General features: G+C 27.4%; 5 protein-coding genes across 5 annotated transcripts; 1 reads left to right on the top strand and 4 right to left on the bottom strand.

The window, feature by feature from the left end:
• Positions 1–38: 38 nt before the first annotated feature.
• Phum_PHUM322050 (transmembrane emp24 domain-containing protein 2 precursor, putative) lies at positions 39–1016 on the top strand (the record flags this gene model as incomplete). The annotated part of the gene is made up of 3 exons (XM_002427439.1): positions 39–165; positions 337–573; positions 784–1016. The coding sequence occupies exons 1-3, from the start codon at positions 42–44 to the stop codon at positions 1014–1016; spliced, it is 594 nt and encodes a 197-aa protein (XP_002427484.1). The 5' UTR covers positions 39–41.
• A 713-nt stretch (positions 1017–1729) lies between these two features.
• Phum_PHUM322040 (GDP-mannose transporter, putative) lies at positions 1730–2691 on the bottom strand (the record flags this gene model as incomplete). The annotated part of the gene is made up of 2 exons (XM_002427438.1): positions 1730–2110; positions 2182–2691. The coding sequence occupies 2 exons, from the start codon at positions 2689–2691 to the stop codon at positions 1730–1732; spliced, it is 891 nt and encodes a 296-aa protein (XP_002427483.1).
• A 3352-nt stretch (positions 2692–6043) lies between these two features.
• Phum_PHUM322030 (uncharacterized protein) lies at positions 6044–9819 on the bottom strand (the record flags this gene model as incomplete). The annotated part of the gene is made up of 9 exons (XM_002427437.1): positions 6044–7210; positions 7300–7766; positions 7853–7985; positions 8069–8194; positions 8281–8555; positions 8650–8847; positions 8944–9228; positions 9302–9613; positions 9696–9819. The coding sequence occupies 9 exons, from the start codon at positions 9817–9819 to the stop codon at positions 6044–6046; spliced, it is 3087 nt and encodes a 1028-aa protein (XP_002427482.1).
• A 10240-nt stretch (positions 9820–20059) lies between these two features.
• On the bottom strand, positions 20060–21677 carry Phum_PHUM322020 (uncharacterized protein; the record flags this gene model as incomplete). The annotated part of the gene is made up of 3 exons (XM_002427436.1): positions 20060–20070; positions 20395–21425; positions 21667–21677. The coding sequence occupies 3 exons, from the start codon at positions 21675–21677 to the stop codon at positions 20060–20062; spliced, it is 1053 nt and encodes a 350-aa protein (XP_002427481.1).
• A 2147-nt stretch (positions 21678–23824) lies between these two features.
• Positions 23825–24383, bottom strand: Phum_PHUM322010 (uncharacterized protein; the record flags this gene model as incomplete). Its single annotated transcript, XM_002427435.1, has 3 exons — positions 23825–24010; positions 24184–24213; positions 24354–24383. The coding sequence occupies 3 exons, from the start codon at positions 24381–24383 to the stop codon at positions 23825–23827; spliced, it is 246 nt and encodes an 81-aa protein (XP_002427480.1).
• Between the last annotated feature and the right edge of the window lie 615 nt (positions 24384–24998).

Genomic DNA, 24998 nt, shown 5'->3' with positions numbered 1-24998 from the left:
GTAGAAGTTACGTGGAAGTGAATGAATAAATGAAGTAAAAAATGTCTATATATTTCTTATTATTTATTTTATCATGTGTAAAAACAAGTTTGGGATATTTCATAACGGTAGACGCCCATGCTGAGGAATGTTTTTTTGATAAAGTTCCAGCCGGCACAAAAATGGGTCGGTAGTTAATTTTATATTAAAGCGTTCTAATAATTCTTTTTGAGGTTATAATATTATTATTAATATATTATAATCACTCTACGTTTATTGTTACAATTACATATCTTTTGATTGGTTTTTTAAAATTTGTTAATTATTTCCTTATGCCATACTTTCTACTTAATTTAGGTCTAACTTTTGAAATAGCCGAAGGTGGATTTTTAGACATTGATGTTAAAATTATTGGACCTGATGGAACAATAATTTATCAAGGGGAAAGAGAAAGTACTGGAAAATACACATTTGCTGCAAACAAGGAAGGTATTTATACCTATTGTTTCAGCAATAAAATGTCTACAATGACTCCAAAAATTGTTATGTTTAACATGGAAATAGAAGAGCCGTCAAGCACCGAGCAGTCTGAAGGTAATAATAAAAACAATTTTATAAATTAAATTTAATACAATAATTTTTATGCTGATTCTTTAAATTGCATTTCAATCAAAAGTTACCCTATTTATTCAATTAAAACATTTTTATATGAAAAAATTACTTTTACAATAGTAATTTCCTTATGCAATGACTCAATTTTCATAATTAAGTTAAAATAAAATTTTTTTTTTTTTTTTTTTGAAGCCCATCATAATAAATTGGATGAAATGATTAAAACACTTTCTGCAAGACTTACAAGTGTTAAACATCAACAAGAATACATGCATGTGAGAGATAGAATTCACAGAGATATTAATGAATCAACAAATTTCAGAGTAGTATTATGGTCATTTTTCGAAGCCGTAGTCCTTGTTACAATGACATTGGGTCAAGTTTACTATTTAAAAAGATATTTCGAAGTGAGGCGTGTTGTGTAAAAAAAAAAATTATTTATATCGATGAAATGCAAGTAATTGAAAAAAAAAAAAAAAAAAAACTTAAATTTTTTATTAAATTATATAATACTAAATGGAGCCAGTTAATTTTAATTTTTTTTTTTTTTTTTCAAAATTTTATTTAATAAACAATTATGTGTAACGTATAATAAAACCGTTACTTATTAAGGTGACAACAACTGTTTCTACTTTATGTGAGAATATCTTGCATTATATTTTTTGTTAAAAATATTCCATGTAACTTTTATTATTTGCTTTTTATTTTTTTCCAGATTAAAAAAAATGTGTTAGTGATTAAATGGTTAATTTATATGATGAATATAAAAAAAAAAAAACGATTACGTAAAGTCTTTAAAAATATTTTATTATCACACATCTTATATTTTTTAAATTTATTTTGTAATCCTTAATTTAATAAAAATAAATTAATTAAAAATTTCAATTCCATTTGTAATATTAAAATTTATTTTATTTTTGAATAATACCCCTTTTTTTTTTTTCTTGGTTGGAATCACAATTTAAAAAAATAGTTTTTACTTTGGGAAACATTCTTAAAAATCGGTACGAAAAAAAATTAATTTTCATCCTTCTTCTAATGATGATTTTTGATTATGTACATTCTCTTTAAACTGTAAAACATGAAACAAATATTAAAATAAATAACTATATTTATTTTATTTTATTTTTTTGCAGAATCAAACCTTGAAATGAGCATAAAATGTAACTCCAGAAAGTGTTAATATGACTCCGACGCATTGCATGAATGACATTGGTTCATTAAAAATCAAAAATCCTCCAAGCGCAGTTAAGCAAAATTTTAAATGTCCAAATATATTGTAAGTCAATGGACTAGTTTTACCGATTATCCAATAAATTGATATATTTACAAAAAGTGCCACAATGCAAGACATGCAGACTATGATTACTTCTAAACTATTAAAAGTTCTAAAAATTGTATCAGTAAGAGGTTCGAAATAAATTACAATTGGTAGTAACATGAGTGATGAAACTGGGGTTTGATAGTACAGTAACTGCATTGGATTCATTTGCAATTCATGTTGTTTTGAACTAACTAACTAAAATGAAAAATCATCAATTACAAAAAAAAAATATACAATGAACTAAATACAAAAAAAAATAAACATACAATTTGATATGAAGAAGTAATTAACACTCCTAACGTAGCACATAACGTTCCGATATAATTGAATTTAATATCATAATAAAAGTTCATCACAACTCCGACAATTATGGGAATTAACGTGCATTTTATTTTAAAACTTATATCTTTTTTATAAAAAATCTTTTGGAGAAAAACAACGACGGGTGTCGTGACGACTTTGGCTAATTGATAAGTACCCACTGTGTTAAATTGTAGTGATAAATTTGTAAAAATAACAAAACCGCAAAAGGTAACAGATAATAAACAAATATCTTTCAGAGGAACTGTTTTCACTTGAAACAAATTAAAACGTTCACAAATATTTAGTCCAATAAACGTGGTAATAAAATGCAATAACGTCAAAGTCAAATTTGGAAAACCGATATTTACATAAATCCATCGGTTTAGCAAAACTAAAACAATAGAACATATTAAATTAAAATGTAAATAAAAAATCGTATGCGTTAACCTGTTTTTGTTTACACCCAGAGACATTTTATAAATAACTTACCGCGTACACATAGAATAAAAAATCTTTTGAAACAAAGTTTGTAAATTTTTTTTTTGTCAAACAAACGGTTTTTTAAAATGTTTAAGAATTTCGAACGTTCTAGAAGTGTAGTGAAGTGTAGTGTCTATTTTATTCTGTGTTTCTTTTTTTTTTTTTAAGTGGTTTTTAATACTTTTTTAAAAGAAATTTAAAGGTAAGGTTGTTGAAAACATTATTTCGAGTAATACTATATATAATATATATATATTTAATATTTGTTATTTAAAAAAAATGACAAAAAATTAAACGAATAAAAAAAATTATCAACAAAGCTAATTGCAAACTAATATTAATATTAATTAATATCACATAAAATTTTCATTTATTTTCAATTTATAATTATTAATATGTGAAAATTTAAATTAAACTAATGCCCGTTACACTTTTCAATCGTTTCCTTTTCATTATTTTATAAGATATTTATATATATATATGTATAAGAAATTAAGAAAAGAAAAAAAAATGGTTTCTCCTTCTTTTTTTCTTTTAATTTTCCTAATTCAAATTTTTTGTAATGAGCAAGACAAATAGCTTTTACTAAACAGCTCAATTATTATTATATATATATATAAATATATATTTTAAGTAAAAATTTTTAATTAATCCAACAGAAATCAATGATATATCACTACAATATAAATTAAAATTTTGTTTAAAAAAATGAAGAAAAATATTCATTAATTTCTGTTTATATATTTCTCATTTTATATTTTCTTGGCTACAACATAAATATAATACATAAATGAATAATAATAATAATAATAATAATAAATAAGAAATGCTCATCATTTACATATTAATGTTTTTATCTTGTACAAGACTTAACTACAAACGACAAATTTTTTTCTTTTTTTTTCTTCATCAAAAATTAATCAATGATAATAATAGTAGTAGTAGTAGTAGTAGTAGTAGTGGTAGCAGCAGAAGAATTGAACAATTCTTCTCAATAATGAGAAAATATTATTAAAAAAAAAAAAAATTACTTAGAGTTCTCAAATTGCAACTTGTTTTCTTTCCTTTTCTTTTCTTTCTTTCTTTCTTCCAATAATAATAATAATAATAATAATTAAAACAATTCTTACTTAAAATAATTTAAAAAAAAAAAAAAAGAAACTTAAATTAAGTTTGAACTTAAAGCTCAAATGAATAATAATAATAATAATACTATTAAGCTAACAAAATTCTAATAACTTTTAATGAAAAACAAAAAAAAATCATATTTTATCATAAAACTATACTTTTTTTTTCCTTTTTTTTTTTTGTTTATTTATTTATTTATTAAATAATATTACTAAAACATTATATGTACATATTATATATATAACATAATATATATATATATATATAATATAATGTGAACAATTTTTTTTTTTTTTTTTTTTTTTGTATGATAGACCTTTTTGTTAAACAAAAAAAAGAAAAAAATTAAAAAAATAATAACGGAGAGAATTCAATTCCATAATAAATAAAACATTAATAATAATAATAATAAATCAAAAATGATTTCAATAGTAGAACTCAGCAATTTTTTTTTTCTTTTTCACTTGTTTATACAAATTTTTATAAATATATATAATGGAAAATGTTTTTCTTTTTCCCTTTTTTTCTTTTCACAATTTTCTTATTTTTTTTTTTTTAACGTGATTGCACATATCCATATTTTCACTTCCGGTTACAAAAAAAAAAAAAAACAAAATTACAAACAAAAAAAAACAAGAGAAATTATTTAATTTATTCTTCCTCTTTTTATTAATTTAATTATTTATTTATTTAAACGTCTAAATACCAGAATACTAAATACTAACAATAAAAGAGGAATTAAAAATTTATTATTATTATTATTATTATTATTATTATTATATGATTTTTAATATTACCTAATAATATATATATATATATATATATTTATATATATTCCTGATAGAAAGCTTTTATTACAAAGTTTATTTATTATTATTAATATTATAATTAATAACATTTAATTGAAAAACGGTTGGGGAGGAAAAAAAAAACAAACAAAATGAACAAAAATAAATTAAAAAGAATGAAAGAAGAAAAAAAAACAATTAACGTTAAAAATAATTATTATCATTATTATCAAATCGTTGTTTTAAATTTCGTTAAAATAATGGGCGTTTTGTCGACGTTTTCATTAATTTATTGAAAAATGGCGGAAATAGTAATAAAGTAATGCCTTTGCTAAAAACGATTTCAAAAATATTTCTTTTTTTTTTTTTTTTGTATTAAACCGTCGAAACATGATTAAACCTGATCGAACATCCGGTATATCACGTGAGCATATTGTCTACCTCGTGAGATCACGTGATCATTAAACGCATATAAACAAAAGAAAAAAATATTAATAAAATAATTTTGTTTTGTTTTTGTAACATTACAACATAAATTAAACATAATTTTTTGTTTTTGTTTTGTTTGTTTGTTTTAAATAATATTTTGTACATTTTTTAAAAAATTTGTTTTTTTTTTTTTTTTTTGCATCTTTACAAATTTTCCATTATTATTATTATTATTATTTTTTATACAAATTACGAATGAAAATGAAAAAATGAATTTTTTTATATTTTACTTATTAAATTATTCTTATTATTATTAATATTAATATTTAATTAATTCATTTATTTTGCACTTTTGCAATTTTTTTTAAATATTTAATAATTTAAAATAATAATAATAATGATAATAAAGATGAATAAAAGGTTTATATGTTTTTTTTTTTTTTTGGCAAGACTTTTTAAAATTTTTTGTTTATATATATAATTTTATGGATATGAGAAAGACGAAATGCAAAAACGATTGCTTTCACTTAATACTTATATATAATATTCAAAAAATTTGTTTGTTTGTTTGTTTGTTTTTGTTAATTATTATTATTATTATTATCTTTAATTGTTTATATTGTTTGCTTTCAAGTTTTTTTTTTTTTTATCGCGAATCAAAATGTGTTTTTTTTTTTTTTTTTTGATTTTGGATAAAGGAAGACAAATTTTTTTTTGGTAGATTTAGATAATGGAGGAGGAAAAAAGAAATTTTAAAAAAAAATGTTTTGGAAAAAAAGTTAAATGGAAGACAAGGATGCCTAAAAGAAACCTTTTTTTTTATTTTGGAAAAAGGGTGAAATTTGGGAAAATTTATACGAAAATAATGATAGAAAAAAAAAAAAAAAAACTTGAAGCAAACACGTTTGTTTTTAATTAAAAGCGCAGCCGACAAACTCCCAAAATTGTTTCCCTGATTTAATCAAAATTTTTGATTTGTTTAATTTTTTTTAATATTTATTTATTGATCTTTTTCTGCGTTTTCCACGGTATTCGTTTCAGCCTCTCTTTCGTTGTTTTGCTCGTCTGAACTTTCGTCCGAATGTTCGTACCTGTCCATCACGGCAGTTGGTTCGACTCGAACCGTTTCCTCTTCTTTTTCTCTTGAAAATTCATCCGTTTGCATTACGCAAACACCGTTAATGATAACTTCGTTTTCCAAATTTTTTTTTTCTTCTTGCCATTCTGGATTTACCCATTGAGGCGCTGCCGGTTTTCGTCTCGAACTTCTATTCTGACCGGTTGATGCTGTGGTTCTTTCTTCTTCCACGTCGTCTCCCTCTTCTTTTTTCACGTCTCTCATGCTAGCCGATGATAAATTTGAATCTTCACTACCTAATTCACTTCCCATGTCTTCATCGTCGTAAGGTTCCCTTTTTAATCCACTCATGCTTAAATCTAATCCACCAAACTGTTCCTTGGCCACATTTGCTAATATATTTTCGCACTCCGGCGATATCAGTCCTCTACTAATTAATGTAGCTAAATTATTGTTAGCAAAATACGGCGGGTAGGGAAGTGGCACACTACCAAGACCAAGCCTTTCTTTTTGTACTTCTAAAAGTCTTTGGTTTAAGAGAACCCTAAATTGCACGGGATCGAACGGTTGTTGTGGGTCTCGCTGTACACTGGGATTCGTTTCTTGCGGAAGAGGGACTTGTTGTTTTAGTCTCATGCGATGATTGTGAAACCAGTTTGTGATTGTTCTAGGAGATAAACCTAATTCGTTAGCTAAAAATTCTATAGTAGCTACATTTGGATATGAATCTAACGCAAAAGCTAAGCGTAAAGCTTCTTTTTGTTCGTCGTTGAACAAAACTCTTTGCTTTTTCGCCGAAGGTGGTCCAGGTCCCGGACTTGCCGAGTGATAAAATTCAGAAGTGTCGTTGCTACTCGTGTCACTTGAATTATCACCTCCGTGACCGGAACTTCTACGTCTTTTATTCAATTCCCTCCTTTCGTTTTTAAGAGCTTGAAGTCGGTCGATGTTATGTGCATCGGACAACCACAGCTGCATCCGAATAAAAGGTTCTCGACCTTTTATACTTAACATGTGCCAAGGTTTTGGTTTAGACAACAATTCACTAACTGATCCCTGCGATAAACCTAAAACTGCTTCGCCAAATATCTACAAACAAAAATTTGACCATTTAATTTGTTATTTATAGTAAAAACGACAAATTATTCGAATTGCATTTACAAAATATGTGCCATTACCTTTTGACCAATATTATTAGCCAGTAAAGCTTCTTTAATTTTAGTGGTAATGATTTGAGTGTCTAAGTCCTGCGTCAAAGCTGCCATTTCATAAACACTAGGTGAGATATGTTGATGCAAAGCTCGCATATTAGTCAACTGATGCGGCTGCGGTGGCATTGAGGCGGGTGCGAGTCCTTTTTTGAGATCATTGGCTACCATGAGACCACCCAGAGAAGGAGGTGATCCTAACATGCTATTACTCGAAGGAGGAATGATGTTCAACGATGGTGGCAATATTGTTTCTCTCATTATTTCTCTCTCACGTTCAATATTTTTTCGCTCTCTTTCTCTTTGCTCTCTATCTCTTTGTTCCAACTGATGCTGTTGCTGAGCTTGCAATATGTTAGCAGCCATATTGCTTAATTGATCACCGTGTTTTGAAGTCGGTGGCAATGGATGCTTTGGTGGTATCGGAGAAGGATTTACTATTTACAAAATCAATCGGTTAAATAATGCTTTTTCCCGTTTTTATTTTTTTTAAGTAAAAAATAAGGCATTAAATAATTCTTACTCGTTGCTCCTCCGTATCCTCCGGTGCGCATTAATTTCTCAGGTGATATTTTGTACTGTGATGCAACTAACTTGTGAACGGCATTTTCATCTTCTAAAAACATTTTCATTCGTATAAACGGTTCTCTTCCTTTCTGTAAAGATAAATCAAGGCCTTATTATAATTTGTTCTTTAAAAAAAAGCAAATGTTTAAATTTAAACGGATTTTTTTTTTACCTGAGTAAGCATGTGCCAAGATTTAGGTCTAGCCAAAAGGTCAGAAACCGACCCTTGAGATAAACCCAAAACGGATTCGCCAAATAATCTTTGGCTAATTGAATATTGGCTAAGTTGTTCCTTTACCTAAAATTAAAGTCATGATTATTATTATTTAAAAAAATTTTTTTTTCGCATATTTGTATTTATTTCTTTAAATTGTTTTCACTCACTCTCTTCACAATTTCTTCTGTGTTCAAATTATTAAACATGTCGAATTGCTGTTGCGTTATAGGAGGAAGAACGGCTTTAAGAGGTCTTTGATTAGTTGCGTGATGTGAGGGAATAGTGGGTTGCGATATTAAACTGTTTGTAATGGATGCCATTCGCTGTAGTGGACTCGCAGCAGATGATGTAACGAGATCTTCAGTTGGGTTTAGTACAGGAGGAAGAATCGAATTGGATAATGGTGAAGATGCCGTCGATCCGGTCGAAGGTTGTTGCCATTCTGAAATTTTAAATTTTATTCATTTTTATTAATTTACGTACAAAAAAAAAAATTTAATTTTTGAATATTAAAAAGTAGGAATGTGCGTTTGTACCCGATTCAGTCTTAGGACGAACTAGGGAAAACGCTGATCCCGCATGTCGCATAGCTTCTGCAACAGCAGATTCCATGATGTTACCTTCTTTTTTCAGCAAGTCTCGATCTCTATCTTTTTCTGCATTTTCCGACGGTTCGACTACTCCATTTACCATTTTGTGGCTTTGAGCCGTACCGGGACGATCGGAAGTCGATCCTTATAGAGAGAGAGAAAGAAAAAAAAGAAAATCAAATTAATGATAATTTTCTATTTATAAAAAATAACTCGTGAAAAAATGGTTTTATAGCCAACCTGGAGTGCTAGGTGGACCAGGAGTTTCGGATTTTCTTTCTTTTGGTAACGACAAATCTTGGGCTCCACCGTTTTGTTGTTGTGATGGAGTAGTTTGGTGCATTGCTTGCTGTTGAAGAGCTAACAAACTTGGAAGTCCCGGACTTGGACAGGTATTGAGCTTAGCTAGTTCTCTATGATATGCATCTAAAGCCATTCGCATGTCTTCCTGAGATCTGTCCATTGATCCTGGGGGTCCTCCGAAAAAATGTGGAAATAATAAACTCGGAAAAGGATGAGGTCCTCCTTTAAAAAAAACCAATCATTTAAACTTACAAATAATATATAAAACAATTAATTTATCACAATTTTTACATACCCGGTCCTCTTCCCATTAATTTTGCTAGTTCTTCTTGATATATTCTAACGACTTTTTCCTGCGGAATGTCGTCGTTTTCATACTTTTTAAGTCTTCTGGACAAACTGTTTTCTTTTGTCGACATTGGTGATGAACAATTCATTGGAGATTTAGAATCTTCTTCGTGGCTATTTTGATCTTCGTGGTGGGAACTCATTGAATTTTTAACCATCATATGCGACGCTTCGGATAATATGTGGGCTATTCTTTCATCAGTCAAATTTTGCCCTTCTCCTTCGCGACCGAACGGTGGTAAACTTCCTTCTTTTCCAGCTGCGACAAAAAATTAAAAAAAAAAAAAATCAATATCAATTCGAATGTGCAGCCGTCTGTGAAGGTAAAAGTTGGCGAAAACCTCCCCTTTCGTCATTTTCTACCTTCTTGTTATCAATTTTTTTTCTCTTTTTTTTTTCCTTCTGGAAAAAATCAAAACTGATTTTCTGTTTTGATACGGTTTGCGTGTTTAAAATCAAATACATATTCACTGCAATAAAGACACAACCAAACTTATAGATTTGTTAAAAAATTTTTTTCCCCCATTTTTCTTTTGATTATTACTTTCCCCTCACCCCATTCAGATTTGATAATTTAATATTAATAACAATTATTATTATTATTATTATTATTATTAAAAATTATGTATACATAAGTATATATATTTAAAATACAACGCTATTTAAATAAAAGTTTTATCATTATTTATATTCAATTGTAATAAGTTGACAAAAACAAAAACAAAACAATCATTGTTCGATTCGTGTTATATTAGAACAAAATATATACATATATATTTTTTTAATTTTATTAAATTGTATCGTTTTAGCTTTGGAACAACCGAAGAATAAAAAAAAAAAAAACATTGGAAAGGAAACGAGGGTAACGAATCCGTGACGAAAAAAAACCTGGAATAAAAAAAAGGTAAGGAACTTTTGTTTTCTTATACGAAACAAGTCATTAGTTGAAAAAAAAGGTTTTATCGCGTTTATAAATGAATTCAAACGGTTTTTTTTTTTTTTTTTAATTTTTATTCTTTACAATATATGAATAAAAATTAAATTTATTTTTATTGGATCAATAAAAAAAAAAGAAAAAAAAAAAGGAAAACAAACGCCGCCCAGAAAAACGTTGTTAACCGTACGTACGTACACAACAACAACCACAACAAAAAAAATTGTTTTTATTATTTATTTGTTTTTTTTTTTTTTTTTTTTTTTTGTCGCTGTTGTGTTGTCGTAAGGAAGAGAGGGTTATTCCTGCCGAGTTGCGTAAATTCAAAAATAATGATAAAAAACTAAAATATTTCTACACAATAAAAAAAACAAAAGATCCGTACATAAATAAATTAGATATAATTTTTTTTTTATAAAAAAAAAAAAAAAATTTGCCACATCGCACAAAGGGTTTTGTAATAAGTTAAACATAAGCGAAATAAAAACGAGTCATAAAAAAATATACGTGGCCGAAGGTTTCAATGGTGTTATATCGCGACATTCGGAAGGGTTTCATAAAAAGGAAGCCTTCTTCAACCCTTTGGGCAACCCTTTCATCCCCAATATTATAATTCTCTTTATTTCTCTATATTCTGACTTGGAAATAAAAATAAAAAATAAAAAATAATAAAAAAAAAAAAGGACTTTGATTTAAATACCTACACGTGTTGCCTAATCAGTTTTTCCTTTTTTTTTTTTTTTTACTTTTACGAACGGACATAAATCGCTTTTTTTTTTTCTCAAAAGGGTTTTTTTAATTTTAGGCGCGATCGACGAAAGGAAAAAAAGAAAAAAAATTAATTTAAATTTTCGTATTAATTAATTTTTTTTTTTTAATATTTTTTTTTTTTCGTATTGAAAATCTTGGGTTGTTTCCGGTAAAAAAAAAAAAAAACCTTTTGATTCTAGTAAAAGAGAGGAGAGGGAGAAAGAGAGAGAGAGAGAGAATTTCCTTTCCTTTTTTTTTATACGCACGTTTCCTATACGATGGATTCACTTTACTCTCCTTTTAATATTTGAGATTAATTGAATCCTTTTGTTTTTTTTTTCTTTTTTCTCCTAACGAAATGGGAAATTATATTAAATTTATAAAAACCAAAGAAATAATTTTTTAATGTGTGTGTGTGTGTGTATAATAAAATGAGAATCCCTGCGGCGTGAAATAATGGTAGAAAAATGAAAGAATATATATATATAAGGCCCATACAGAAAAATTTACCTCCTTTAACCGCGCGGTAGTTGCAAAACCCCTCGCCCCCCAGCAGGAGCACCACCGACAGCATTTGATTTTTAGACTTTGATATATCCCTTATCATCCACCCGGTTAATTCGCCACGACCACCCACCCCCCGCGAAATAATACTTTACTACCCTTTTCATCTTTATTCAACTCACACATTCATCCATCCATCCATACGTCCATTCCTCCACTTTAATATCTTTTTTTTTCTCCTTTCTTTCCTTTTTCTGGGGTACCTGCTCCGTTCGGACCGTTCGTTTTTTTTTATTGTGCGATGCATATTCAACATCATCGTTTTACATATTTGATTTTTTTTTTTTTTTCTCTTTTATTAAAAAAAAAATTAATATTTTCTTTTCGTTTTGTTTTCGTTGAAAGATTAGTTATAACAAAAAAATTTATTTAGCATTTTTTTTTTTTTTTTTGAAAAAAAGTTGTTGCCAACATAACAAATTAATTAACTATTTGGCATTCAAAACTAAATTTATTTATTTAAATATTTTATAATTTTAATTATTCGATTTTCGCGTTATGATTAAATAATAATAATGATTTATTTTCAAAATTTCCCCTAGTAAAAAAAAAAAAAATGGAAAATTAGGTATGACAAAGTGGCATCAGAATAAATTTTTTTTTTTTTGTACGATTCGATCGATAATATTAATTTTAAATCAAATATTTTTTTTTTTTTTGTTAACAATAATTTTGTTTACTTTTGCCAAAAAAACAAAAAAATTTCGAAATCCCTCCATCAATTTTTTTTTTATAGTGATTTTAATCAATTTTTTTTTGTATTTTATTTTTCTAATAATTTTTATTTGCCAAATTTTAAATAATCGTGTAACGTCCGTTAATTTTATTTATTTATTTTTTTTTTGCAAAAAGTTGTCATAAAAATATTTACAAACAAACAAACGAACAAACGAACGAAACGAAAAATTCTTGATATTTAAATAGATAATTACGACAAATATAAAAACAGTAGAGTGGGTTACACTTAATTCAATTCATCATTGATCGTTTTTTTTTTTTTTAATGCCAATTTTTTTTGGTATGTGACACGTTTCCCCCCCTCTCTCTCACTCCCTCCCTTTCTTCCACGGTATTATTCATTCGTAAATAATTTCTTTTAATTTATTTTAAAAAAATAAATAAACATAATAATAATAATTTATTTCATTAATTTTTAACTCCGTTAAATGAATAATAAATATGTCAAGAACAAAAAAAAGGCTATCAATTTAAATATAAATAATAAAAAAAAAAATTTATTAACGATCAAAAGGTAAAAATAATAACTCTCGATGTTTAAAAAAAAAAAAAAAACGACAACAACAACAACAAAATTAAGGGCAAAAAAAAAAGTTAAATTGTAGGAGAGAGAAAGAGAGAGAGAGAGAGGGGGAAAAGCAATCGTTGTCAATTTCAGGCGTTAAATATGGGTATGATTTCATTGTTAAATCCCCTCCCTCAAAAAAAAAAAAAAAAAAAACGTTTTTTTTTTTTTTTTTTTTTTACCTCCCCATTCTCGTTAAATAAATTTATAAATAAAAGAAAATTAATAATAATAATAAAAATTTAAATTTTGAAAGAGAATTAACGAAAGAAAAAAATAATAATAATAATAATAAAAAAGGAAAAAAAGGAAAGAAAAAAAAAAGGAAAAAACGTCTTTCAAATTTAAAATAAAAACAATGACTCAAAGGAACATTTTGACAGATTTAATAAATAAGCGAAAATGTCTATCAGATCAGATTCAATTAAAAGTGGATGAAGTAGGGAAAAAAAAGAAAGGAGAGTGAAAGAGAGAGAGAGAAAGGAAAAAAGAAAGAAGAAAAGGGAAAGGAAAAAAAAAAAAATTTAAGGGGAACGACAAAGACGAAAAAAAAAAAAAGATTTAAATAAGGGACATTTTTAAACCTGTAAATGATAATAATAATAATAATGATAATTATTGAATATGAGTCAAATGTGACAAGAAAATAATTGATATTCGAATAAAAAGAGAGAGAGAGAGAGAGAAAAAAAAAGGTTCTTGTCATTTGTCCTTTGAAAAGTTACGCCTAAAAAAAAAAAATTTTTTTTAATCGGAAATAATTGACGAGAGATTCAACCGGAAATGAACGAACGAACGATAAGAGGGTGACGTGAAAATGAGATGATTTAAAAAAAAAAAAAAAGACAACACCGAGAATTTCTTATTATTATTTTTTTTTTTTTTGATCGATTCTATTTATTTAAAACATTCGCGATCGGTTTTTTTCTAAATTGGTAACAATGTCTAAAGTAGCCCCATTGGAGCCTTATAATTTTTGATAATAATAATAATAATAATATTTTGAAAAAAATTTCGGGATAAAGTTTAAGACGCGATACAAAAAAACTCATTTTAATATTATTATTATTGCTGTTGTTGTTATTGTTACTCTTGAACACGACAAGTTTCACGTACTTGTCTGAGTTCTTAAGGGTTCATTTCATACCTCACTCGCGTGCTTAAATAACGGTTTTCAGGGGTGCCACCATGATCGGAATCATTTCCGTTTTCATATTCTTTCAATTTAAATTTTTGCATTTTGCCTTTTTTTTAGTCGTGTACAAACCCTTACACGACCCCGATTTCGTAATTGCATTTAAAAAACGATTGTATTATTATTATTATTATTTAAGAAAAAAATAATTATCATCATCATCATCATCGTGTCCCTAACGTGAGAGTATTCATAAAAAATATATATATATATTTTTTTTTTCACTCAACCCGATCTTGAATGAATTTTTTTTTTAAATTTTAATCAAAAAACTTTCTAATTAAAAAAAAAAAAAAATAATAATACTTAATAAAATGAAAGCTTTCCCGATAAAAATTAAATGAAAAAAAAAAAAAAAAAAAAAAAAAAAAACTCATTCGAGCTTAACCGGATTCGGTCGAATGAATTTATAACCGAAAAAAAAAATTAATAATAATAATAATAATAATAATAATAATAATAATAATAATAATAATATTTTTTTTCTCGTTTTCGTTTATGCGTGTGTATATATATATATATATATAATTTCAAATATTTTCTTACCTTTAACATCCTTTCATTATTATTATTATTATTATTTTCATACCCTTTCCTTCATTCGGAATCCCTCCTTAGTGCAAATGAGTTTGGGGTTTACTTTACCCTTTTTTTTAATTTTTTTTTCCCCGAGTCCCGGAATTTTTTATTTTTTTTGAAATTTAAAATTTTTTTTTATTTTTATCAAATAGCCGCTGCCACCGCCGCCGCTACCCCGAGGGTTTTTTCCCTTACCTTTTTTTTTTCCTTTCCTTTCCTTTTTACCTTTCATCATCCCTCAACGATTTTTTCATCCCTCATCATATACGTTTTCTTATTTTTCCATTAAATAAACGTGTTTATCAAAGTCTGTCACAATTCTACGCATTCATTCAAACGTAAATTTCTTTTATTATTATTATTATTTTAATTTTAATTTTAATAACTTTCGTTTCATTTTTTTTTATGATAAATTTGCGGCGGTAGGAAAAATTAAATTACGGTTAAAAAAAAAAAAATTTTCTTTTTTTTTTGCGGGGGGCATTAAAATTAAAAAGGAAACAAATAAACAAAAAAACATATCAAAACGGTTGAGAAAATAATTTTTTTTTAGAAAAAAAGAAAACAACTTAAAGTGTCACTTGACTCATTACCAATGAGAAATTACATCCTCCTTTCCCCCCCATCCTCCCCAAAAAAGAGAAATTTAAAAAAAATAAAATTCACGTGAATACTTAAAAAAAAAGTAGCCAAAAGTAAAGAAAATTATATGATAAAAAACAATTTGTCAAAAAGTCACTCATTTGACTCTTGCACACAAAACCTACTTCCGGTTGACATTTGAAAAATTGTCCTCGAGTATATATTTACCGACCGCTTATCCTCCTCCCCCTTTCCTCCCCTCCCCCCTTCTCACATCAAATTTTTTCTTTGTGCCATAATAATAATAAAAATAAAAAAAAATTTAATTATTAATTGTACCTTAATTATTATTTCTTTCTTAATATTCGAATCAACCTGGAAAATAAACCTGGAGTCCTTGGAATCACGATAATGATGATTATGATGATGATGATGATGATAATAATAACAACAATAAAAAAAAAATTAACCTGGTAAATTTTTAACATTTCAAACATCTGACATTTTAAAATTATACCCTGCAATCACACACACATACGACATTATTAAATAAAAGATATGCAAATAGATAAATAATAAATAAATTATATGTAGATAATAATGATAATAATTAACATAATTAAAAATATATATATATATATGAAATTTTAAAAACGATGATGATGATGATGATGATGATTATGACAAAAGTCAAAAGTTCACAAAAAAAAAATGATGCAAAAAAAAAAATTGCGGTTAATCAGAGTCGGAAACAAAAGAAAATTTCTATCAAATTCTTTAAAAAGTAATTTCTTTAAATAAAAAACAAAAAAGGGAGGAGGGAAGGAGGGAGTTAAAAGGGAAGTCGATGATGAATAGAGAGAGGAATGAAAGAAAGAAGTGGTAGGGAAAAGAGAGAGGAATAGGAATAGAAGAAAGAAATGAAAAGAGGCAGAGAGATAGAGAGGGGGAGTGTGTGTGTGTGTATGGGTGTGTGAGTGCTAAGGAAATAGAAAGAATTGGTATATTTTCTATTAAAAACCCTTTTAATGAATGTTATTTTAAAATAAAACCTTTTCTGATTGAATAATTGTAAAACAAAGGCAATTAACTCGATGGAAACATTGAGAATTAATGAGTGTTTAAATGGAATTGGTTTTTCTTTGCAATAAGTCTCTATTTTCTCTAATCACTTAATATAATCTATTGAGTTAATCCAGTTTGATTTGTATTTCCGTTCGAAGGTGAATAAATTCCGGATACGGGTGAATGAATGAATGAATGAATGAAGAATGTGTGAAATTAAAAAAAAAAAACAAAAAACAAAACAATCGAAAACCACCACCCCCTTGAAATAAAAACCGGGATATTCGAACCGATGCCGATAATACCTAACCGAATTTCCCTTTTCCACAAATTTCCTTTAAATTTTTTCATCCTCTTTATTTTTAACACTTAAAATAATCATTTCCGTTTTAAATTTTATTATTCCCCCCCCCTTTTTTTTTTTTACGATTTATCGAAATCGATTCGCGAACTGAATAAATTCGTTATTAACGTGTTAATCGTTTTTTAATATAACACATTCATTTTATTATCAAATTTTATTTTTTTTTTATACGTAAAAATTAATGAAGTCGGAAAGAGAGAGAGAGACAGACGGGGGAGGGGATCTCGACCGGATATTAATAAATCAAAAATTATCTAATTATTAAATTAAATTTAACGATTGAATAATAATAATAATATTTAATTCAACACTTGATCGGGAATCGAACCGAAACAATAAAAAAAAAAAAAACAACAACAACACATTCGCCCTATGAATTTGTATCGCGTTCGATCAAAATAAAACGACAATTAATCAATCGTTTATAAAATTGAACGAATTTACAACTACCGCTGTCGTCTGCTTTCGAGTAATTAACCTCAGTTCAAAGGTCGACAATTTAAAACCTTTTTGACACAAATGTGGTCAATTTTATTTGAACCACGGTCGAAAATATAAGCGCGTTAACATTAACGCCCTCCTTTCTCTCTCTTTCTCTCTCTCTCTCTCTCTCTCTCTCTCTCTCTCTCTCTCTCACTCTCTTTGAAAAAAAGCTTTTTTTTTTTTTCGTCACGAACTAAAAAAGGTTTTTAAGGTTTTAACACCGCAAAATTTATTCTTAAGTAGACACAGAAAGAAGAGAGAAAGAGTGAGAGAGAGAAAGGTTTCCTTTTCCGATTGAATTTTATTATTATTAATAATATTATTTCTTATTTAGAAAATTGTTAGCGACGATCATTCTCGAAACTTTACAAACGATTTATATTTATTTATTACTAGATTGATTGACTGATTGATTGATTGTTCGATTAACCTGAATTTCAAACATTTTGTGCGAGTATTTTTTAATTTTTTATTTATTTAATTATGGAAATATAAATTGTTTCGTGTAAATTTATTACCCGACAGACTATTAACGTTCGTTCGTTCGTCCGAGTCACTAAAGCAATAATAATAATAATAATAATAATAATAATAATAATAATAATAATAATAATAATAATAATTTTTTCATTTTTCGAGGGAGTAAGACAACAACATAAAGACAATAATTTCTTAATGAAGAGTTTAGAACAAAAGACGAAAGTTGATTAATCGTATTCATAAAACCATAAACTGTTGGAAAAAAAAAAGGGTCGGGAAAAATAACGTAACGCACGCACGCCGGGGTTAGCAAAACGGAGATGTAGGAAGAGTGAGAGAGAGAGAGAGAGAGTAAAAATGGGATAAAAGCCCCTATAAAAGTTGACATTTTTGTTAATAAAACAAAAAGGAAACAATGGCCGGACGTATATTATTATAATTCTTAATAATATCACACACATACACACACACACATTCACTAGAATGCAATATTTTAAATATTTAGATTTACAAAAAAAAAAAATTTTTTTTTTTTTTTATTGTCTTCTCTCTCTCTCTCTGTCTCTCTCTCTTTATACAGACTAACGTTACGTATGTGGCAAGATTAAAAACCACCTATGACCATTAAATCGTCATATCGTGCATATTATTATAAAAAAAAAAAAAAATTTACAACCTAAAAGGGACACAAACAACAACAACAACAGACTCTTTGTATGAAACATAATAAAAATTGGGAGAGATGTAAAGAGAAAGAGAGAGAGGGGGGAAGGGGGGGGGCAAACCAAGAAATATTTATCATTATTGGTTTTAATTAATATAACGACTTTTTTTTTTTTTTTAAATAAATAAAATGTATTATGGAGAGTATTCAATTGAACCAAAAAAAAAAAATTATTTAACGTCAATTTCCATAAATTTAAAAACATTATTGTCGTAACGTTAAACAATAATAATAATAAATAAGGAAGTTAAATTAATTTAAAAATAACAATCGTTACGTCATTCTTTAATTTTCCAGGAGCAAAAGCAGAAAAGTTAAAAATAATTATTATGACGTGCGGTTTGAGAGTTTATTTCAAAAAAATTTTAAATATACTGCGTGAATGTGCGTGTGAGTGCGTGTGACGCATTTAAAAATAATTTTAAATAACTTTTTGGTTAAAAAAAAAAAAAATCAATATAATACGCAAAAAGAAAAAAAATCGATAAACGACCGCGAAAGTTAAATAAAAAAGTATGCATGTATAAATTTTTATGAATTACAATACCGAGCCTTCCATCGGTTCCAGATGATTTTACCATTGGATTCCGGTGATGGCTTTTGTTCTTTTGTTTGGTTAATATCAGAAATAATGAAATAAAGAAAAAGATGATAAATAGAAAGGAAAGAGAGAGTGAGAGAGAGAGAGAAATGGGCGAATGAAGGATTCATGGAGTCTGAATATAAAAAAAACCGGGAGAAAGTGAAAGAGGGAGAGAAAGGGAGAGAGAGTAAAAGACAGAAAGGATGAGGACAGGGGTCAAAGGGTAAAATAACTCTTTTTAGATTTTTTTTTTTTTGCCAAATGATAAAAATCAAAACCTTTGAAAAAAAAAAAGGAATGTTTCCTTTTTGTGCCTTTTTCGTTCATCCGAAAACCTTTTTTTCTCTTTTTTTTTTTTTGATAATTTCCACTCAATTGTTATTTGCTGTTGTTTTATTATTATTATTATTATTTTTTTAAATCAAAAAAAAAAAAAAAATTATATATTCTATATTTTACAAAGAAGAGGCAAAAAAAAAAAAAACAAAAGAGATGGCAAAACGGAAATAAATGGAAAAATAAACCTTTTTTGTCTCCACCGATTTTTTTTTTTTTTTTTTACTTTTTTACTTTTTTTTTTTTTTGGGGGTTTTGTTTGATTTAATTTTTTAAAATATTCTCTCTCTCTCTCTGAATGTTCAGAAAGTTAACTTTTTTTTTAAACAAATGAAATAAACAAAAAATTCTTTTTTACGTTAAAAAAAAAAAAAAAAATTTTTTTACCGCAAACAAATAGTTTAAACCGACACAAAAGGATAAACATAATCAATAATTTTTTTTTTGTTCCGCTTCTTTCCCCCCCTCCCCTCCCTTTCCCCTTCTCTTTCTCTCTTAAGTGAAAACCTTTCGAAAAGGTTCATCGTCATACTTTTCCTCTCCCTCCCCCAAAAAAAAAAAAAAATTTGTTTTTTATTCGACACAAAACGACAAAATCAATTCAATAGTTTTATAATTAATTAATTAATTAATTAATATTATTATTATAACCGATCGGAAATTTAATTGTCACCGACAAAATTAAGTAAATAAATTATTTTATAAAACAATCGAACAACAAACACAAAAACACACACACAAAACAAACAACTACAAACAAAAACTAATTGATTTCTGATCAATGAGAATAAATTTTATTAATAAAATAAAATTAAGGAAAATAATAATAATAATAATAATAAAAACTCGAAATTTTAAATAAATCAAGAGAAACTGTCAACCGTATTTACAAAAACAACCCAAATTTCAAATTATTATTTTAATTATAATTTCGTGGGCGGGGGGGCGGGGTGTGTGAGGGTCGGGGGCGGGTGCGGTGTGCATTCCCAAAAATCTGATAAAATATTTTAACGAAAACGACGATTTTATAATGGCTTTCGTTAAACGATTAAAAATAAATATTAAAAAAAAAAGGGAAAAAAATGGCGTCAAACTCACCTTTCTTTGGTATCAAACTTTTTAACAATAATACTGCATTTTCGTCGCATGCCCACGCATGCATTTTCCTATAGCTATCCCTTCCTTTTTCAGTCAATTTATCCCAAGGCTTTGGCTTGCTTAACAGTTCGGATACCGTGCCTTGACTTAAACCTAACACGTATTTCGCGAACAACCTTTGACCGATGTTGTGTATCGATAAGAGTTCGCGAACTCTTCTCGCAATGTGTAACGTGTCGAGATTTTGCGTTGAATATTTGTCCATGTTGTATCTCAACATTTCTTGGAGTCTCGCCTCCATCGGATCGCCCTTCGGTATTAAACTCTCACCGAGCCTTCCCACCATGACGTTATCGTCCCCGAATCTATACCTGTGTTCGTCGAACCGGAACGGACTTTTCATATCCATGCACATATCACTATTTCTTAAAAAGTTATGATGATTCAAATTAATTATATTGTTATTTAGAGAATTTAAATTTAAACCGTTGGTTAACATGTTTTGATTGTTCATTATTTGAGTTAGGTGATTGTTGTTGTGGCAATCGTCCGGGAGTTTTCCATTAAGGTAACTATCGTGAGGGGTCGGAGTCCTCAGTGACGGAGATTGAAGCGATGGAGTCGAAGAATGGAGTTGATTTTGCATGTTCGGTGACACGGGTTGTTGTGCGCTTTGTTGACTCCTCGGAGACGAATGATTCGCATCGTCTTCGACTTCTTCCTTTTCCACTTCTTCCGTCGTTTCCGGTTCATCTTGCTGTTGTTGAATGTTTGGACTTTCGGCACGACTTTCCGATTCCGCCGACACGGGTTCCGTTTTTATTGGTATTTCTTCGAGTTTTTGCGGTTCGGGCGATTTTATTTTAGGCGGTGGTAAAACCGGAGCGATTGATTTTTGCTGTTGTTGCTGCTGTTGTTGTTGTTGTTGTTGCTGTTCCAAATGTATCGCTTTGGATCGCTCAACAATTAACATTTTTAACGTTTTCGGTTCACCGGACTCGTTCGAAGGTACTTCAATTGATCTAAGCAAACTGAAAAAAAAAAAAAAAAAAATTATTATTATTATTAAATTATCAAAACCTATTACAATTTTTTTTTTTTAAACAATATAAACGGTAAAGTTTTTCTTACAACAATTACCACGTGGTTATTATGCTTACCACAAATTGTGTAGTATATGGTAGTAATAATAATAATAATTATAATAAACAGGCGGGTAATTATCGACTTGTGACGTAATTAAATAAGTACACTAATTTTGTTTTTTTTTACCGAAATAACATTAGAATAATTTTCAAAACGGAAAATTCAAAACTCGGTGGTGACGGCGGCGGCGATAATTATTAAGGCCGCCATTTTAAACACACGTAATAATAATAATAATAATAATAATAATAATAATAGCAGAAAATGATTCATTAACTTAATTTTTTTTTCTAATTAATAACAATTTTAGTTATAACCTTTCACTCTCGAATTGAATTTAATTAAATTTTAATAATTATTAACAACGAAAAGTCTTATTATTATTATTTTTATTTTTCAAATCTTTTTTATGATAAATCCAGAGATTTCCCTACAAAATCTATCGATACTATTAACACGACAATCCCCCTCTCTTCCCTCTCTACATTATATCCCCTCCCACCTGAATATAATAATAATCCGTATAAATGATATTCGTGAACGTAAAAAAAAATTTAATCGGTTACGTTTTCTTTTTATTATTATTATTATTATCGTTTCTCAAAATGAAATTTACCCAGAATTGTTTATTGTTGCTAATGAATTTTTTTCTTTTTTTTTCTCTTCCTCCTTCACCTACCCGCCATTTTTCCCCCTCCCCCTCAAACAATTCCAATTTCATCATTTTTCTTCTTCTTCTTCTTATTCTTAATAAGAATCTTGTAAATTGTGATAAATTGAAAGAATTAACTTGGGAAACATCAGACAATAACAAAAAAAAAAAAAAAAAAATTTTTTTTTTCTTTTCCTCTTCTTATTATTATTCTTCTATTATTATTATTATTATCATTATTCAAAAGTCATGAATTTATTTCAAAAACTTCGTCAATGCGCAGGACCGCATCCTGCATTTATCGTTCTAGTAATTAAGTTTAATTAATCTCTCGCATGATTTAAAAAAAAAAAAAAAAAACTAATCTCCATTAAAATAATTTTCATTTATTATTATTATTATTATTATTAGTAATATTTATACAATATTTCGATATATCGAAATCGCGAATATTAATAATAATAATAATAATTTGCAAAACGAATTTTTATGGGAAGCGAAAAAAAAAGGAAAAATCAAAAACCGTGAGTCTTAATTGCAAATTTCACGCGTAAAAAAAAAACATTAGTAATAATAATAATAATAATAATTAATAATAATAATAATAATATTAATAAAACAATAGTAATAAGTTTAAAAAAAAAAAAAAAAAATTAATGTCGCTCCGTGTGAGTAAAAACTACTTAATTACGTAATTAAAAATTATTTGTCTTCTGGTGCAAGAATATAATGTTCCTAAGTAATTAAGTAACTTTTTTTTTTTTTTTAAATTAAATCGAAATTTTCTTGTGCAATTAATGTTGTCGTATATACACATTAAAGTTTTAAGTAAGAGTAGTAAAAAAAAAAAAAAAAAAAAAATTAAATTTTTTTTTTTTTTATATTGAAAACATACGTTATTGTTTGTTTGTATCGTAGACGAAACGAATATAAATAAAAAAATTATTATTATTATTATTGACGTAATCGTGGGAGCAGAATAATTTCATTTATTAGAAAAAAAAAAGTGTTAAAATTGTTTAAAAAACGCACAAAAAAAAAAATTGTAATGTTCCGATATGAATAATCAAGGTTTATTCGTCGTTCGAACATTAAAAAAAATATTATTATCATTTTAGGTACGTTAGTACTCGACGAAACCTTGATTTCGTTTTTTTTTTTTTTTTTTTTTTATTCCGGATATTGTATAAAACTTGTATTCCATGTAAATTTATTCAACCGTAATTCCTTTTTTACTCGTTTTGAAAAGAAAAAAAAACGTATAACATTGAACTAAAATTTTTTTTTTATTTATTTATTTAATTCTCGAAGATGTTTAAATTAAGGGAATAAAAAAAAAAAAAAAACAATCGAACGATTATTGTTGTTGTTGTTGTTGTCGTTTGTTGTCGTGACGTAAAATGTGTTCCACACCACAAGACTAACGAGAAATGTGTGTGTGTGTGGGGGTTTTTTTTTTTTCAAACCTCCGGTATTTTTTTTTTTTTTCCTTTTGAATGTTCAAAGGGAGATATATAGCTTCCTACCGGTTTTTTTTTTTTACTAACTAAATCAATTTTTTCTAACCCTTTTCCCCCCCTCTCTCCCCCCTTTCTCTCTCTTTATTCTTTCGTTGACAAAAAAAATATTATTTTACCTAAGTTCTCTTTTAACTTCATCATAATCTCTTTGTGCATCTAATCTCGCTTCTAAATGTGCTATGTGTTGTCTTTTTTGTTCCAATTCTTCTTCGAGTCTAGCTATTTGAGTCGCTGAATTTTCTTGTAATTTACTGATGGAAGACTGCAGTCTTTGTATGTCTTGCACTAGTTGTGAGATCTAAAAATTAAAAAAAATCAAATATTTAAAAAAATGGAAAAGCGAATAAAGTACGAGAAATGAGGGAGGAAATGTAAAAAACAAAAAACGTATAGAGGCTCAGAGAGATTACCTAAAACTAAACATATCTCCCCGGGGGGGTGGGGAAGTTTTCCCCTTAAAAAAGAACGAACGTTTCCTTCCATCCATCCATCCATCCATCCCTTATTTTCAAATTTAAATAGAAAAAAAAAGGAAAGGAAAGGAAAGAAAAAAGAAAAATTTCCAATAAAGGGAGGGAAGGGGTGGTGGTGGTGGTACGGTTAATCGAAATCTAAAATGCCTTCCAGATATAATAAAAAACTAATTTCTTAGATTCCGTAATGGGTTTCATAAAGAAAATGATTCGTCGATTATGTGACAACCTAAGAAAATATTATTTAATGAATGAAAACATTGTAGGAAACAGGTTTTTTTCTAATTTTTTTTTTTTTTTTATATCCCGTAGGAAAAAAGAGGAAAATTTCCCCGAAAAGAATCGAAAATGAATTTTGTGTGCATTCTATCATAGTCTTTAGAATAATTACATTTATTTCCTTTGCTTTTTTTTTAAGAAAAACGATTTTATATTATTTATATTTAAATTTTTTTTTTTTAATGTTTTCATCATTTATTTCCACCCTTAAAAGATTTTAAATTTTGATTTTTTATTTTATTTTTTATTTTTGTAAATCATTTAATTTATTGGGAGAGAGAGCCTATCGAATAAAATTACTTTTCCAAACGAAAATAAAACTTCAATTTTTAATTCAAAAAAAAAAAAAAAAACTGTAATAATAATAATAGGTTCGTTCGAATGGCATAAGATTACAAAAATGGAGGAGGAGGAGGAGGAGGATGTCACGTGAATTTTCGTTTCGTATCCTGGCAGCAATTAAACGCATAATAATTTCGTATATACGGTGTCACATTTAAGATTGTAGTAACAATGCCTTTGTTTGTTGATTAT

The sequence above is a fragment of the Pediculus humanus genome, genomic scaffold, assembly GCF_000006295.1.
Source record: "Pediculus humanus corporis 1103172107733 genomic scaffold, whole genome shotgun sequence".
NCBI classification, from domain to species: Eukaryota; Metazoa; Arthropoda; class Insecta; order Psocodea; family Pediculidae; genus Pediculus; species Pediculus humanus.
This window is presented reverse-complemented; position numbering and strand designations above follow the sequence as displayed.